This window comes from Microcebus murinus, chromosome 10 (genome assembly GCF_040939455.1).
Source record: "Microcebus murinus isolate Inina chromosome 10, M.murinus_Inina_mat1.0, whole genome shotgun sequence".
Classification (NCBI taxonomy): Eukaryota; Metazoa; Chordata; class Mammalia; order Primates; family Cheirogaleidae; genus Microcebus; species Microcebus murinus.
Window position 1 is genome coordinate 6,026,364 of NC_134113.1, and position 14,727 is coordinate 6,041,090.

The 14,727-nt window shown below is 49.1% G+C and overlaps 1 protein-coding gene across 1 annotated transcript; it reads left to right on the forward strand.

Annotated features, from left to right (window-relative positions):
* The first annotated feature begins 3,494 nt into the window (after positions 1 to 3,494).
* On the forward strand, positions 3,495 to 11,944 carry MCAT (malonyl-CoA-acyl carrier protein transacylase). The gene is made up of 4 exons (XM_012757793.2): positions 3,495 to 3,977; positions 5,067 to 5,154; positions 10,331 to 10,548; positions 11,158 to 11,944. Exons 1-4 carry the CDS (start codon positions 3,558 to 3,560, stop codon positions 11,599 to 11,601), a joined length of 1,170 nt encoding a protein of 389 aa, XP_012613247.1. The 5' UTR covers positions 3,495 to 3,557; the 3' UTR covers positions 11,602 to 11,944.
* The last annotated feature ends 2,783 nt before the right edge of the window (positions 11,945 to 14,727 follow it).

The window sequence follows — 14,727 nt, forward strand, 5'->3', positions numbered from 1 at the left end:
CATGGGCATCTCAGAGATGGCAGCTCTCAATACACCTCGAGTCACACTGTTCGCAGCTGGACTGGCTGCACGCCTGGCACACACATCATCCTGGGGGCTCCCTTGACCCCCAGGCCCTTGCCCCTCTCCTGGATGGAGCCTCACTTCCAAGACTGCTCATCTTCCTCCTTCTTGGTTTCCCTCTGTGTTGAGCGCGTCTCCAGGAGTTCTTGAGAAAGAGCTGGAGGCAGGTAACGTGTGTGAAATCCTGCGCTCTGCCCCACGGTTGACTGATGCTTGGCTGAGTAAGAATTTAAAGTTGGGGATCATTGCCGTCAGAAGCGCGAGGATGTGCTGCCATCCACCGCCATCGTGGGTGAGCAGGCTAGACACCCTCTGTTTCCAGAGCTTCTGTGTGGAACCCATTTCATTCTTAAAATCTGGAATTCCTGGAAGATTTTGAGATTTTTCTTTTTTTTCTTTTTTCAGACTCCATCCTGTTCCTTTTTTTTAAGATTTTTGGCTCAGAGTTCTGAAATTTCACACTGATAGTCCTCTGTGTGGGTCTAATTTCAACCATTGCGCCAGCACTCACCAGGCCCTTTCCATCTGGAAACTCATATTCTTTATTTGTCAGAAATGTAATTATTTCTTTAATTTCCTTCCCTCCACTTTCTTGCTTCTCTTTCTGGAACTCCTATTACTCAGCTCCAGGACTTCCTGGGCAATTTCCTGTTCCTGGTTTGTGGGTACCTCTTGCCTCTTAGAGATTTCAATGACAATTATTTTCTTCTCTCTGCAGTCTCTGAATGCTATACATTGCTTTTCCCCCTGTTTATAAGAGGCTTTCCTCAGATGCTTGGCAACCTTAGGCTGGCTGCTCGTGATTGAAGAAATGAACAAAATAAGCCCATGGATGGTACTTGTTGGTTTAGTTTCACTATAAGGTGACCTTGGTGGGCCAAGTTCTGGAAACTTCCTGGACTGTCAATATCTTCAGGATTTTCCTTTTGGGCTGGGCAGGTCCCTCCAGTCCCTTGCCTGGAGGGTAAGGGTCTGGCTCCAGGTCTCCGGGAGCTCGCTTGGGGAGGGCTCTGGAGGAGATCTCTGTATTCAGCATTCAGTGTCCACCTGTTTTGGCAGACGACCCACATTCGCTGCTGTCCTTGCCATGCCCAGTCCAGAGATTCTTTGTCCCTTTCCAGAGCTAAATCCAAGATAGTTCCCAGAGTGGGGGAGGGGCATCACCCAGTGGCTGGGGAGAGGGGGCAGATTTGAAAATCTGTTCTCAAAGACACCTTCAAATAGTCCTCTGGTTTTAGTCTTCTTTCACCCTTAGATCTAGAAGCAGCTTCTGATGTCAGTTCTCAAGATTTTTTTTTTTAAAGCCAGTCAAGTGAAGCAGTGGGAGTGGAGAAGGAAGAAAGAAATCTATAACTGGTTGTCATTAAGTTTTTAAGCTTTTGAGGATTCTGTTGCATGACTAAGGGTTGGTTCTCAGCTTTCCCCACTGCTGGGAGGGATTTAGCTGTCTGAGATCAACTAAGTCAGGTAACATCAACCCACCTGCTTTCCAGCTTTCAGATTCTGTTGCTGCAGTCCCCTTTCCTGTTCTTCCTGTCCTTGTGGATTTGTGTCTTTAAAATATCCCTTTGCTGTGGATTTATGGGCTTCGAGAGACAGTGTGTGCTCTATGCATGTCTTAACCTGAAAACCTCCTCCATATCTTTTATGACCATAGCACTGTATAGATTTGCCATATTTCATTTAGCTAATCCTCTCTAGCTGAACATACAGCTTATCTCTGCTCTTTCCTTGTAAAAAGCAGGGCTGCCATGGACATCTTGAGAGTTAGGCCTTTGCTTATTTGATTCTTTTCTGAGGACAAACTTAGTGAAGTACATTCGCTGATGTTGCTGTGGACTGAATGTTGTGTCCCCCTCAAAATTCATGTGTTGGAGCCTAATCCCCAGTGTGATGGTATTGAGAGATGGGGTCTTTGGGAGGTGATTAAGTCATGAGGGTGGAGCCTTCATGAATAGTATTAATAGCCTTATAAAAAGAGGCAGAAACATGGGATCTCTTTCTGCCTGCTGTCTACCATGTGAGGATACAACAAGAAGACAGCCATCTGCAAACCAGGAAGCAGGCTGTCACCAGACACTGGATCTGCAGGTGTCTTGATCTTGGACTTCCCAGCCTCCAGAACTATGAGAAATACATTTCTGTTGTTTAAGTTCCCCAGTCTATGGTATTCTGTTATAGCAGCCCAAACTAAGACTACCTAGATTTTCTCATTATTGTGTGTGTGTGTGTGTGTGTGTGTGTGTGTGTGTGTGTGTGTGTGTGTGTTGGCTCCTTAGAAAAGGCTGAAAAGAGGGGGGAGGTTAAAAAAAAAAAAGAAAGAAAAGGCTGAAAAGAAATAAGGGAGTAGAGGGGGAGAAGGGATGTTGGAGTGAGGTCTAAGTTAAACTCTCTGACTTAGCCTCACACCAGCACTCAGATGCTGGTGTGAAAATTGCCAGTACCAACATCGAGTCACTTATGTCAAACTCTAAAATGGTATCAGGGGAAACCTTGAAAAAGCAGCCCTCATGCAAACATGCCTGTAAGTAGAATTCATCATAAGACTTACACTAGACTTGCATCAGGACTTGTCACAAGAAATTGCTCAAGTCAAAAAAGCTACCTGCACAAGGACATTTGCCTGGCAATGGCAGATAAGCTCACACCAACTTCTGGAACAAACCCCTGTAAACTTTGGTCTTTGTAACTTTAGTTTCAAAACAGCGTCAGTGGACTTCTCTTTAAAAGAGTCCGCTTCTCCATCCTGACCCCCTGCCCACTTAGATACCCTATGGCCTGCCACAGCTTGCATTGCGGACTGCAATCCCCCCATTCCCAAATACAATCATTTGTTGAGGATAGCCTGAGTTTTTTAGGTTGACAGTAGATAACCCCAATTTCCAATCCCTAGTCTGTCACTAATCACCTGTCATTCAATCTTTGACCCCTTGTCTGTTCATCTGTAAGTTGAGGATAATAGCACCTACCCATCACACTTTTGCCATGAGGAATTAAATAAGCTAATATCTGAAACATACTCAGGGCTTTATTGAGTGGTATAGAGATTTACTGGGTATTTGTTGTGCCAGGCACCGTGCCTGGTTTGTAGGAAACATTATAGAAGACAGCTGTTATCTTGCTTAGTGCTGGGAGAATCATTTGCTAAAGAGAATTTGGAAGTCTCAAGTACTCTTGCATGTGCTAGGTAGAAAGAGTAAATATTACATTGCTTTGCATTACTTATTCCATAAATATCGGATGGGGGCTCGCTGTGCTGTAGTGTCGTGTTCTATTCTTGGCTGTGGAGGTTTAAGGAAGCACACGGTTCACTCTAGGCACCCCGCACGCAGCCGCGCAGCGTCTCAGAGCCTAGGCGGAACCAGTAACCTCGGAACCTTTCTTTCCGCTCCCGGGTGCCACGGGCAGGAAATGCGTCAAGGACTACGCAGCACCGCGCCGCCGTAATCGGGGCTCGGTCGCCGCGTTAACGCGCGGAAGGCGGGTGTTTCAGCATGAGCTTACGGGTCGCGCGGGCCCCGTGGGCCTGGGGCTTGGGCGCCAGCTGCCGCCGCCGCGCCTCGAGCTTCCCGGGGCCTCCGCTCGGCGCCGAGGGCGTGGCGGAGCTGCTGCGAGGAGCGACGCAGGCGGAGGAGGGGCCCCGGGCGGCGGAGACGCGGCGGACGCCGGGCCAGTGCTCGGTGCTGCTCTTCCCGGGCCAGGGCAGCCAGCTGGTGGGCATGGGCCGCGGTCTGCTCGCCTACCCGCGCGTCCGAGAGCTCTACGCCGCCGCCCGCCTCGTGCTGGGCTACGACCTGCTGGAGCTGAGCCTGCACGGGCCGCAGGAGGCCCTGGACCGCACCGCGCACTGCCAGCCCGCTATCTTCGTGGCTTCGCTGGCCGCGGTTGAGAAACTCCATCACCTGCAGCCAGCGGTGAGGCCCGAAGCCCCGTGGCAGGCCGGGGCCCGCCTGGGGCTCCCACGTCTGACTCATTTGACAGATTCTTACCGAGTTCCCACAATGTGCCAGGGAGTATTCTAGGCGCCGTGAACAAGACAGGCAGATCCCTGCCCTAAGGGAGCTTGCATCTTAGAGGAGACAGATAATAAACAATAACTGTACTCATTATGGAAATTCCATAGTGTGTTAAAGATGATAAATGTTACAGAAAGAAAGATAGAGCAGATTAAGGACATGGGAAGTGGAGGGCTGAGTCGTGATTTTAAATGATCCTTAATCATTTAATTAACTACTAGATGATTTTAAAAGGATTAAAGCTCATCTTTAAATGAAGGATCATTAAGAAGATGACATTTGAGAATGTGACTTCACTTGAAGGTGGTGAATTGATTACTGTTAATTTTGAATAATATCAAGACAATAAATGTATTTGAGATCCTTTACCCCATTTCATCTTCACAACCACCTTGTGAGGTAAATACTGTTATTTTATGAATGAGGAAAGGAGAATTGGGGATATTAAAGGAGTTAGTTAAGTGGTTTTGTTGAGTCGTGATAATAACATTCAGTGCTTAGCCTGGGCCATGTCTGCCCTAAGCACTTTATGGATGTTATCTTCACGGAATGCAACAGCCCTTTGAGATGGGCCCTGCTTGTCCCTCATTTCACACATAAGTTCAGAGCGATTAGAGAACTCAGCTAAGAATTCTAGTCTCTGACTCCAAAAGTCATGTTCTTGACTTCTATGCTTAACTTCACACCTATGGGTGAGATGCCACTGTAGGGCCAAGGCAAGGGAATCCAGAGCCCTGGGTTGGAGTCAGCGTGACTACGGAGTTGCCTGGGCTTGAACTCTTCTTACCAGGGAAGTTCTTCCTCAATAGGGGCTGGACTCAGAGATCATCAAGGCCACTTCCGTGTGTCCTCTTCAGGCTGGAGCACCAGGCCAGTGGAACCTGGCTCACTGAAGTGCTGAACACCCTGCCAGCTCTCAGTGCAAGTGCCCCGGAAGTGAGCTTCCCCCAGAAAATCTGGCCTCATGTTCTGCATCTGTCACTGCAGGTTATTGAGAACTGTGTTGCTGCTGCTGGATTTAGTGTGGGAGAATTTGCAGCCCTAGTTTTTGCCGGAGCCATGGAATTTTCTGAAGGTACACAGGAAGGAGTTTGGTTTTGTGCAGGGTGTGGTCTTGCTGGGCTCAGTGGGGGCAAAAGGACACTGCCAAAAATGATATTGGAGGCAGGATGTGGCGCACAGGCTCACACCTCTAATCCCATCATGTGGAGAAGCTGTGGCAGGAGGATCACTTGAGACCAGCCTGGGCAACAGCAATACCCCATCTCTACAAAACAATTTTTTAAAACATTAGCCAGACATTGTGGTGCACACCTGTAGTCCTAGGGAGGCTAAGGCAGGAGGATCATTTGAGTCCAGGGGTTCAAGGCTGTAGTAAGCTATGATCATGCCACTGCACTCCAGCGTAGGCCATAGAGTAAGACTCTCTCTTAAAAAATTTTTTTATGAAATTTGACCTACTCAGGGGTGATAAAGAAGGGACAACATGGATAGGGCCGACATGGGATCTTGAGGACCAGACTTCACCATGATTCCCTTTTAAGCCTGATTCATTATGGGTGTCCCTTTCTCTCTTTCTATTTTTTGAGACAGGGACTCACTGTTGCCCAGGCTGGAGTGCAGTGGTGTCATCATAGCTCACTGTTGTCTTTTTTTTTTTTGAGACAGAGTCTCACTTTGTTGCCCAGGCTAGAGTGAGTGCTGTGGCATCAGCCTAGCTCACAGCAACCTCAAACTCCTGAGCTCAAGCAATCCTTCTGCCTCAGTCTCCCGAGTAGCTGGGACTACAGGCATGCGCCACCATGCCTAGCTAATTTTATATATATATATATAAGTTGGCCAGTTGGTTTCTTTCTGTTTATCGTAGAGATGGCGTCTCGCTCTTGCTCAGGCTGGTTTCGAACTCCTGACCTCGAGCAGTCCACCCGCCTTGGCCTCACAGAGTGCTAGGATTACAGGCTCACTGTAGTCTTGAACTCCTGGGCTCAAGCGATCTTCCTGCCCAGTCTCCCCAGAAGCTAGAAGGGACCAGAGGCACACACCATCAGGCCCAGCTAATTTTTAAATTTTCTGTAGAGACAGGATCTCTGTTATGTTGCCCAGGCTGGTCTTGAACTCCTGGTCTCAGATATCCTTCTGCTTTGGCCTCCCAAAGTGCTAGGATTGCAGGCGTGAGCGGTGCCTGGCTTCCCTTCTCTTTATAATTTCATGAACTCTGCTTGTGTGACTATCTTCTCCACTACCCTGTGCTATCACTCCTCAGTGCCACCAAGCAAAGTGGATGCTTAGTAGATGCTCATTGAATGAAAATGAGAAAATGAATATTTTTTTTTTTTTTTGGGAAGTAAACAGCGAAGGAAGAAAATGAATATTTGATCTTGAGCCATATCACTTTTATTTCTTAAGATTTTTGCTTATAGTTAAAACAGTTAATTTTTTTGCTTATAGTTAAATATAGGCAAGGGAATTGAATAGACATTTCTCCAAAGAAGATATTCAAATTGCCAACAAGCACATGACAAGATGGTTAACATCACTAATAATCAGGGAAATGCAGTCAGTATCACAATAAATAGCACTTCACACCCACTAGGATGGCTTTTATTTAAAAAAAATAAAAATAGTAAGTAACAATGAGTATATAGAAAAATAGAAACCCTCATACATTGCTTGTGGGATTGCAAAATAGTGGAGTCACTGTGGAAAACAGTTTTGCCAGTTCCTCAAACAGTTAAATATAATTACCAAATGACTCAGAAATTCTATGTATATTCCTAAGAAATTAAAGCATCCACACAGAGAAATTTGTACACAAATGTTTATAGCAGTATTATCCACAATAGCCAGAAGGTAGAAACAGCCCAAACGTTCATCATCTGATGAATGGATTAATAGATCATGGTATATCCATACAATGGAATTTTTTTTTTTGAGACAGAGTCTCGCTTTGTTGCCCAGGCTAGAGTGAGTGCCGTGGCGTCAGCCTAGCTCACAGCAACCTCAAACTCCTGGGCTCAAGCAATCCTACTGCCTCAGCCTCCTGAGTAGCTGGGACTACAAGCATGCACCACCATGCTCGGCTGATTTTTTCTATATATATTAGTTGGCCAATTAATTTCTAGTAGAGATGGTGTCTCGCTCTTGCTCAGGCTGATTTTCCACTCCTGACCTCGAGCAATCCGCCCACCTTGGCCTCCCAGAGTGCTAGGATTACAGGCATGAGCCACCTCGCCCAGCCCAATGGAATATTTTAAATGATAAGAAGGAATAAAATGTTGATAAATGCTACAACAGGGATGACCTTGAAAATATCCTAAGTGAGGCGGGGCGCGGGGGCTCACGCCTGTAATCCTAGCACTCTGGGAGGCCGAGGCGGGCAGATTGATCGAGGTCAGGAGTGGGAAACCAGCCTGAGCAAGAATGAGACCCCCGTCTCTAACAAGAAAATGTCCTAAGTGAAAGAAGCCAGACAGAAAAAGTCACATATTGTATGGTTCCTTTTATATGAAATATCCAGAATACATGCGTTCAGTCCATAGAGACAACAGATTAGAGGTTACTAAGAGTGGAGGGAGGAAGAAACGGGGAGTGATTACTTAGTGGATGTGGGTGTTTTTATGGGGTGATGAAAAGGTTTTGAAACCAGAGAGCAAGCTGGTGGTTGCACAACATTATGAATACATGAAATATTAATACCACTGAATTATACACTTTAAAATGGTTAATTATATTTTATGTGAGTTTCACCTTTTTTTCTTTTTAAAAAAAAGCCTTATAGCACTATTGAGGAAAGGTTACATAAAAGAAAAATGTTGCATAATTCCACATCCTAATGACACTGTTGTATTATTACATGTATCATTTTATCATTTCATGTGCCTATAACTTGGAGAATTATAGCATATTTGCAGTTTTGTGTTCAGTTTTTCACTTGACATTCTGCATAGTTACTGCTTTAATGCCTGCATGGAAGGATTTCCACATGTTCTCTCCACTTCCCCTACTTCCTGTCACAGGCTCTTTTTTTTTTTTTTTTTTGAGTCAGGATCTCACTTTGTTGCCCAGGCTAGAGTGAGTGCCGTGGCGTCAGCCTAGCTCACAGCAACCTCAAACTCCTGGGCTCGAGCGATCCTCCTGCCTCAGCCTCCCAAGTAGCTGGGACTACAGGCATGCGCCACCATGCCCAGCTAATTTTATATATTATATATATTAGGTGGCCAATTAATTTCTTTCTATTTATAGTAGAGACGGGGTCTCACTCTTTTTTTTTTTTTTTTTTTGAGACAGAGTCTCACTTGTTGCCCAGGCTAGAGTGAGTGCCGTGGTGTCAGCCTAGCTCACAGCAACCTCAGACTCCTGGGCTCAAGCAATCCTCCTGCCTCAGCCTCCCGAGTAGCTGGGACTACAGGCATGTGCCACCATGCCCGGCTAATTTTTTAGATATATTAGTTGGCCAATTAATTTCTTTCTATTTATAGTAGAGACGGGGTCTCGCTCTTGCTCAGGCTGGTTTCGAACTCCTGACCTCGAGCAATCCGCCTGCCTCGGCCTCCCAGAGTGCTAGGATTACAGGCGTGAGCCACCGCGCCCGGCTGGGGTCTCACTCTTGCTCAGGCTGGTTTTGCACTCCTGACCTCGAGCAATCCGCCCACCTCGACCTCCCAGAGTGCTAGGATTACAGGTGTGAGCCACCGTGCCCGGCCTGTCACAGGCTCTTAATGTATTTATTCCACAATTCTTGGTAAGGGCAATGAAAGTCTGGTACAAATATAAAATATATAAGCGCTGAGTGCATGAAGACGTGTTAAGGAGAAAAGGGTGTAGGATTTTCTTCTCACACCCTCTCTGTTCTCTTCAAACCCTGAGTGGGTCTCTTAATCTCTCCTTGGTCTGGTCATCTCCCCTCTCTGCCCAGGGAGCAGACCCAGGACCAGGATGTTGGGTGTCTGGTAGCTATAGGGCACTCTTATGTCACAATCTTTGTAGCTGCCTGCCTGTCCTCTCACCACACACTTGAGCCACGCTGATCGGGACCCCACGTTTCAGTTCATCTGCATGGCTGAGTCAAGTTCTCTAGCTCTAAGTGGAGACAGTAACAATTTTTGTTGTATGCTACTGAAATTCATGTACTTGTGTGTAGTTTGTATAGCAGCCCATGTATCTGATAGTTTTTTTTTTTTTTTTTTTTTTTGAGACAGAGTCTCACTTTGTTGCCCAAGCTAGAGTGAGTGCCATGGCGTCAGCCTGGCTCACAGCAACCTCAAACTCCTGGGCTCAGCAATCCTACTATCTCAGCCTCCCGAGTAGCTGGGACTACAAGCATGCGCCACCATGCCCGGCTAATTTTTTGTATATATATTTTTAGTTGGTCAATTAATTTCTTTCTATTTTTGGTAGAGACGGGGTCTCGCTCAGGCTGGTTTCGAACTCCTGACCTTGAGCAATCCGCCCGCCTCGGCCTCCCAAAGTGCTAGGATTACAGGCGTGAGCCACCGCGCCCGGCCTGATAGTTCTTAATTATTTTTCCTGTTCTACATTATTTCTCTTAAATAATAAACTAATAACAATTTCTGGTTTTCACAACAACCTAGGCAGATTGAATATTATTATCTTCATTTTGCTAACTTTTATATGAAATGTCCAGAATTCATGCGTTCAGTCCATAGAGGCAACAGATTAGAGGTTACTAAGAGTGGAGGGAGGAAGAAATGGGAGCGATTACTTAGTGGATGGTGGGTGAACCTCTGGTTCAGAAATTTGAACCAGAAGGAGGTTGCGACTTGCCCACGGCATGTAGCTGCAAGTCTGTTCCTCTTTGCCCTTCACCAGGGCTTGCAGCAGTGGTGCTATTCATGTGTTTCGGGGCGCAGTCCTGTGCCCCCAACATTGTGGAATGTTGAGGAGCGTCCCAGGCTTTTACCCACTAGATGTCAGTAGCACTGTCTCCCCTAGTTGTGACAACCAGAAAATTTCTCCAGACACTGCTCTAGGACAGAATCCACCACTGTTGAGAACCACTGCCCTACACCAAACCAACTTTAAGACAGGAAAGTTGGGTTCATTTGTATAGTGCCAGTGGCAGTAACAGCTCTGCGTAGTACGTAGAGTCGTGCAACGCTGGCCCTGTGGGCTGGTGACTGGCACCACTCTCAGGGTCTCTGGCACAGAATGGAGTTTGTGCTTTTTCTTTCAGGTCTGGCCTGCCTTCATCACGAGTCCTGATTTTCCCAAATGCTCTTCTCTCTGGACAGGTCTGTATGCAGTGAAAATCCGAGCTGAGGCCATGCAGGAAGCTTCAGAAGCTGTCCCCAGTGGGATGTTGTCTGTCCTTGGCCGGCCTCAGTCCAAGTTCAACTTCGCCTGTTTGGAAGCCCGGGAGCACTGCAAGTCTCTGGGCATAGAGAACCCCGTGTGCGCAGTGTCCAACTACCTCTTTCCTGAGTGCAGGGTGATTTCAGGACACCTAGAGGTTGGTGTGGATGGGAACTGCCTTGATAGTGGCCAGTCCAGTAGGGAGGGTGGGAACTGCCCTGCACCAGCAGTACGGTGGGCGCTTTGGGGTGCGGATGTGTGTTTCAGACAAAACACTGCAGAGGGAGACAGGAGGCTGAGACGCTGTCCCGCTCCCCTGCGTATACTGGGGGAACAAATCGCCCAGCCCACGTCTAAAGTAAAGGGGCAGGACCAGGTGATCTCCAGGGCCTACCTGTAGTACATTCTCGGCTCTCATGAACCCCTGATCTGGTTCTAAAGAACTAAAAAAGTGAGTTAAGGTCATGGCAAACGGTATGTATCATGGTTTGTGGGACATGGGACAGTACAAACGTGTGGGGATAAGCATATTGTATACTTAGGGCTGCTGCCTGCAATGGCTCACGCCAGCAGTTCCAGCTACTGGGGAGGCCAGGGCAGGAGGACTGCTCGAGACCAGTTCAAGACCAGCCTGGGCAACATAGCGAGACCCCGTCTCTCAAAATCAATGATGTACACAGGGCTGTGATATTGCTGATGCTGACTTCTGCCTCTGCATGTCTTCCCCCCTAAGACTTGCTTGGCTTAACCTTCCTTTCTTTTCCAGGCCCTGAAGTTTCTCCAGAAGAATTCCTCTAATTATCACTTCAGACGCACCAAGCTGTTGCCAGTTAGTGGTGGGTTCCACACCCGCCTCATGGAGCCAGCCTTGGAGCCCCTGGCTCAAGTTTTAAAGACAATCAGCATTAAGACGCCTCTGGTTTCCGTCCACTCAAACATCAATGGGAACAGATACATGCACCCCAAGCACATCCAGGAGCTGCTGGCCCGGCAGGTGGTCTCCCCGGTGAAGTGGGAGCAGACGATGCACGCCATCTACGAAAGGAAGAAGGGCACTGCGTTCCCCCAGACTTTCGAAGTCGGCCCTGGGAACCAGCTGGGGACCATCCTGAAGAACTGTAACCTGCAGGCCTGGAAGTCGTACAGCCACGTGGACACACTGCAGCCCACCGAGGACCCAGACCTGGACCCCGAGGAGTCTCCGCGATGACCCGTCTGTCCTCGCAAGTACAGGCTGTGGGCTGCGCCTGCGCCACCCACCGTGCTCACCCCCCGTTCAGCAGCTGGGGGACCGTCCCATATTCGTTTACACCCCCAAGAAATACGTATTGAGCGCATGCTGGATGCCACAGAGTGAGCAGCCTCTGCCCTGGGAGAAGAGGGTCCTCAGCAAGGTGCAGGGGTGTGCAGGTGCCTGGGAAAGGGCCCCGGCTTCCCCATGCAGCGCCCCCCGGGAGACCCACCGTGTGGGGCCGCGATCAGGGCACCCAGAGCCAGGCGCAGTCTGCTCTGAGAAAGCAGCTCCTTGAATTATTAAATATGAGAAATTCTAAGCTGCTTGGGTGGTTCTTTCATTCAGCAATAGTGGGAAAACATTATTACGAGTGAAATTTATGAATTTGTCTTAAGATATTACTGTTGCATAGACATGTCAAATCCTAGATAGGGTTGCCCTCTCCCTCTCCTTGTTCTGGAATGTCGCCCAGGCTGGAGTGCAGTGGTGCAGTGGTAGCTCACTGCAGCCTCCAACTCCTGGCCTCTCCTGCCTCAGCCTCCAGAGTATGTGCTCCCCCACGCCTGGCTACCTTTTAAATTTTTTGTAGTGATTGAGTCTCGTGATGTTTGCCCAGGCTGGTTACACATTCCTGGCCTCAACCTCCCACAGTGCTCGCTTATAGGCGTGAGCCACTGTGCTCTGCCAGGTTCCTCATTTTTAATCCTGTGTTTCTCAGCAGAGTCCTGTGAGCCTTTGGGGAGAACCCTTCCTTCTTATGTGGGACTGTCCCACTCTTATGGACAGATGTCCTAACTCCTGGCCACTGAACGCCAGTAGTGCTTCAGGCATTTTGACCCCCAGACACTCCACATGGCCCTGGCTGAGAAGCACTGCAAATACTAACACAGAACGTGACTTTCATCACAGCCTGAGGGAGTGTCCTCTGGAGCACAGTAGTTCTTTGGAAAGAACTCTCTTAAAACTTTCCTTTTTCTTTTTTTTTTTTTTTGAGACAGAGTCTCACTTTGTTGCCCAGGCTAGAGTGAGTGCCGTGGCGTCAGCCTAGCTCACAGCAACCTCAAACTCCTGGGCTCAAGCCATCCTCCTGCCTCAGCCTCCCGAGTAGCTGGGACTACAGGCATGTGCCACCATGACCGGCTAATTTTTTCTATATATGTTAGTTGGCCAATTAATTTCTTTCTATTTATAGTAGAGACGGGGTCTCGCTCTTGCTCAGGCTGGTTTCGAACTCCTGACCTCGAGCGATCCGCCTGCCTTGGCCTCCCAGAGAGCTAGGATTACAGGCGTGAGCCACCGCGCCCAGCCTTCTTTTTCTTTTTGAGACAGTCTCGCTTTGTTGCCCAGGCTAGAGTTGAATGCCCTGGAGTCAGCCTAGCTCACAGCAACCTCAAACTCATGGGCTTGAGCAATCCTCCTGCCTCAGCCTCCTGAGTAGCTGGGACTACAGGCATGCGCCACCATGCCCAGCTAATTTTTTCTATATATATTAGTTGTCCAGCTAATTTCTTTCTATTTTTAGTAGAGATGGGGTCTCGTTCTTGCTCAAGCTGGTTTTGAACTCCTGACTTCGAGCGATCCGCCCGCCTTGGCCTCCCAGAGTGCTAGGATGACAGGCATGAGCCACTGTGCCCAAAACTATTACACAAAAAACTTCATCATTGTCCAATACTCACTGAGTCTGTTTGAAGCCCCTTCCCCAAGTGCCTGAAGTCCTGGCCACCGCGGGGTGGTGGGTGTGTGTGTGTGTGTGTGTGTGTGTGTGTGTGTGTGTGTGTGTGTGTGAAGTCCTGGCCACCGCGGGGTGGTGGGTGGGTGGGTGGGTGTGTGTGTGTGTGTGTGTGTGTGTGTGTGTGTGAAGTCCTGGCCACCGCGGGGTGGTGTGTGTGTGTGTGTGTGTGTGTGTGTGTACCGGCCATACCGGCCTTGGCGCTCCAGCAGCACTGCAGGAGGGGCTTCAACTCTGAGGAGCAGAACCCCAGATAAAGGAGCTATAGCAGGCGTGGGGTTTCCTCTCCTGTGAGAGTCTGGGCGGGTGGGTGGCGTCACTGCTCTCTGGGCGCAGCCCTGTCCTCATCATCTGGGCTATCGCCAGTGCGTCCATCCATACTCCAAGCCACGGGAAGGGGGAAGAGACAGCAAACAAAGGGCATATGGTGCTGCCTTAAGGAAGATTCCAGGCCGGGCGCTGTGGCTCACGCCTGTAATCCTAGAACTTTGGGAGGCTGAGGTGGGAGGATTGCTTGAGCTTACGAGTTCGAGATCAGCCTGAGCAAGAGTGAGACCCCCATCTCTACTATAAACAGAAATTAGCCAAACAATTAAAAATAGAAAAAGTTAGCCAGACATGGTGGTGCTTGCCTGTAGTCCCAGCTACTCGGGAGGCTGAGGCAGGAGGATCTCTTGAGCCCAGGAGTGTGAGGTTGCTGTGAGCTAGGCTGACGCCACGGCACTCTAGCCCAGGCAACAAAGTGAGACGTTTTGTCTCAAAAAAAAAAAAAAGGAAGATTCCAGAAAGCCATCAACATCTCTGCCTACAGTGCAAGGGCTGCCCAGTAGGAAACCCAAAGGTGGGGGGGCTGGCAGCGCTCCCCTCCAGCTCTGGGAGCCCTGCAGATGGGCCCACTGTGCCCTTGCCCAGGCGGAAGGTGAATCCAGACAGTGGGAGGCAGGGGGTGGGGGCGTCATCGGAGGAGCATGGTCCTAGGGTGTGGCCCTGGGGCTGTGGTGGGTCCCGTTCTTTGGCGGGCCCCTGCAGGGGGAATACCAATGCCAGCTTTGCTCCCAGGGCCCAGCACACCCCTTGGCGGGAACATCCCCCACCGCCGCCGCCACATCCTTGTGTCCACAGAGAACCTGGGCCTGTTTCCCCAGGTCTGCGTGGAATTGGGAGCTCTGCATGGAATTGGTGTCCTGGGTACCTTCTGCCTAAGAGGCTCAGTCTGGCTCTGCCTCTCCAGAAGTCTGACCCGGCCAGGGGCCTTGCACAAAAGCCTCTGAAATGGACAAAGATAACTTTGTTTTTTTCCTCTGAGGCAAGAACTTGCCTGCAGGCCTATGCCAAGGGCCGCCACAGGTGTGCACGCGCACCAAGGGAGTGTG

Coding starts and splice junctions, on each gene's coding strand:
- MCAT (XM_012757793.2), top strand. CDS start 3,558: ATGAGCTTACGGGTCGCGCGGGCCCCGTGGGCCTGGGGCTTGGGCGCC. Junction 5,155..10,330: donor AGCCATGGAATTTTCTGAAG/GTACACAGGAAG, acceptor CTCTCTGGACAG/GTCTGTATGCAGTGAAAATC. Junction 10,549..11,157: donor TGATTTCAGGACACCTAGAG/GTTGGTGTGGAT, acceptor TTTCTTTTCCAG/GCCCTGAAGTTTCTCCAGAA.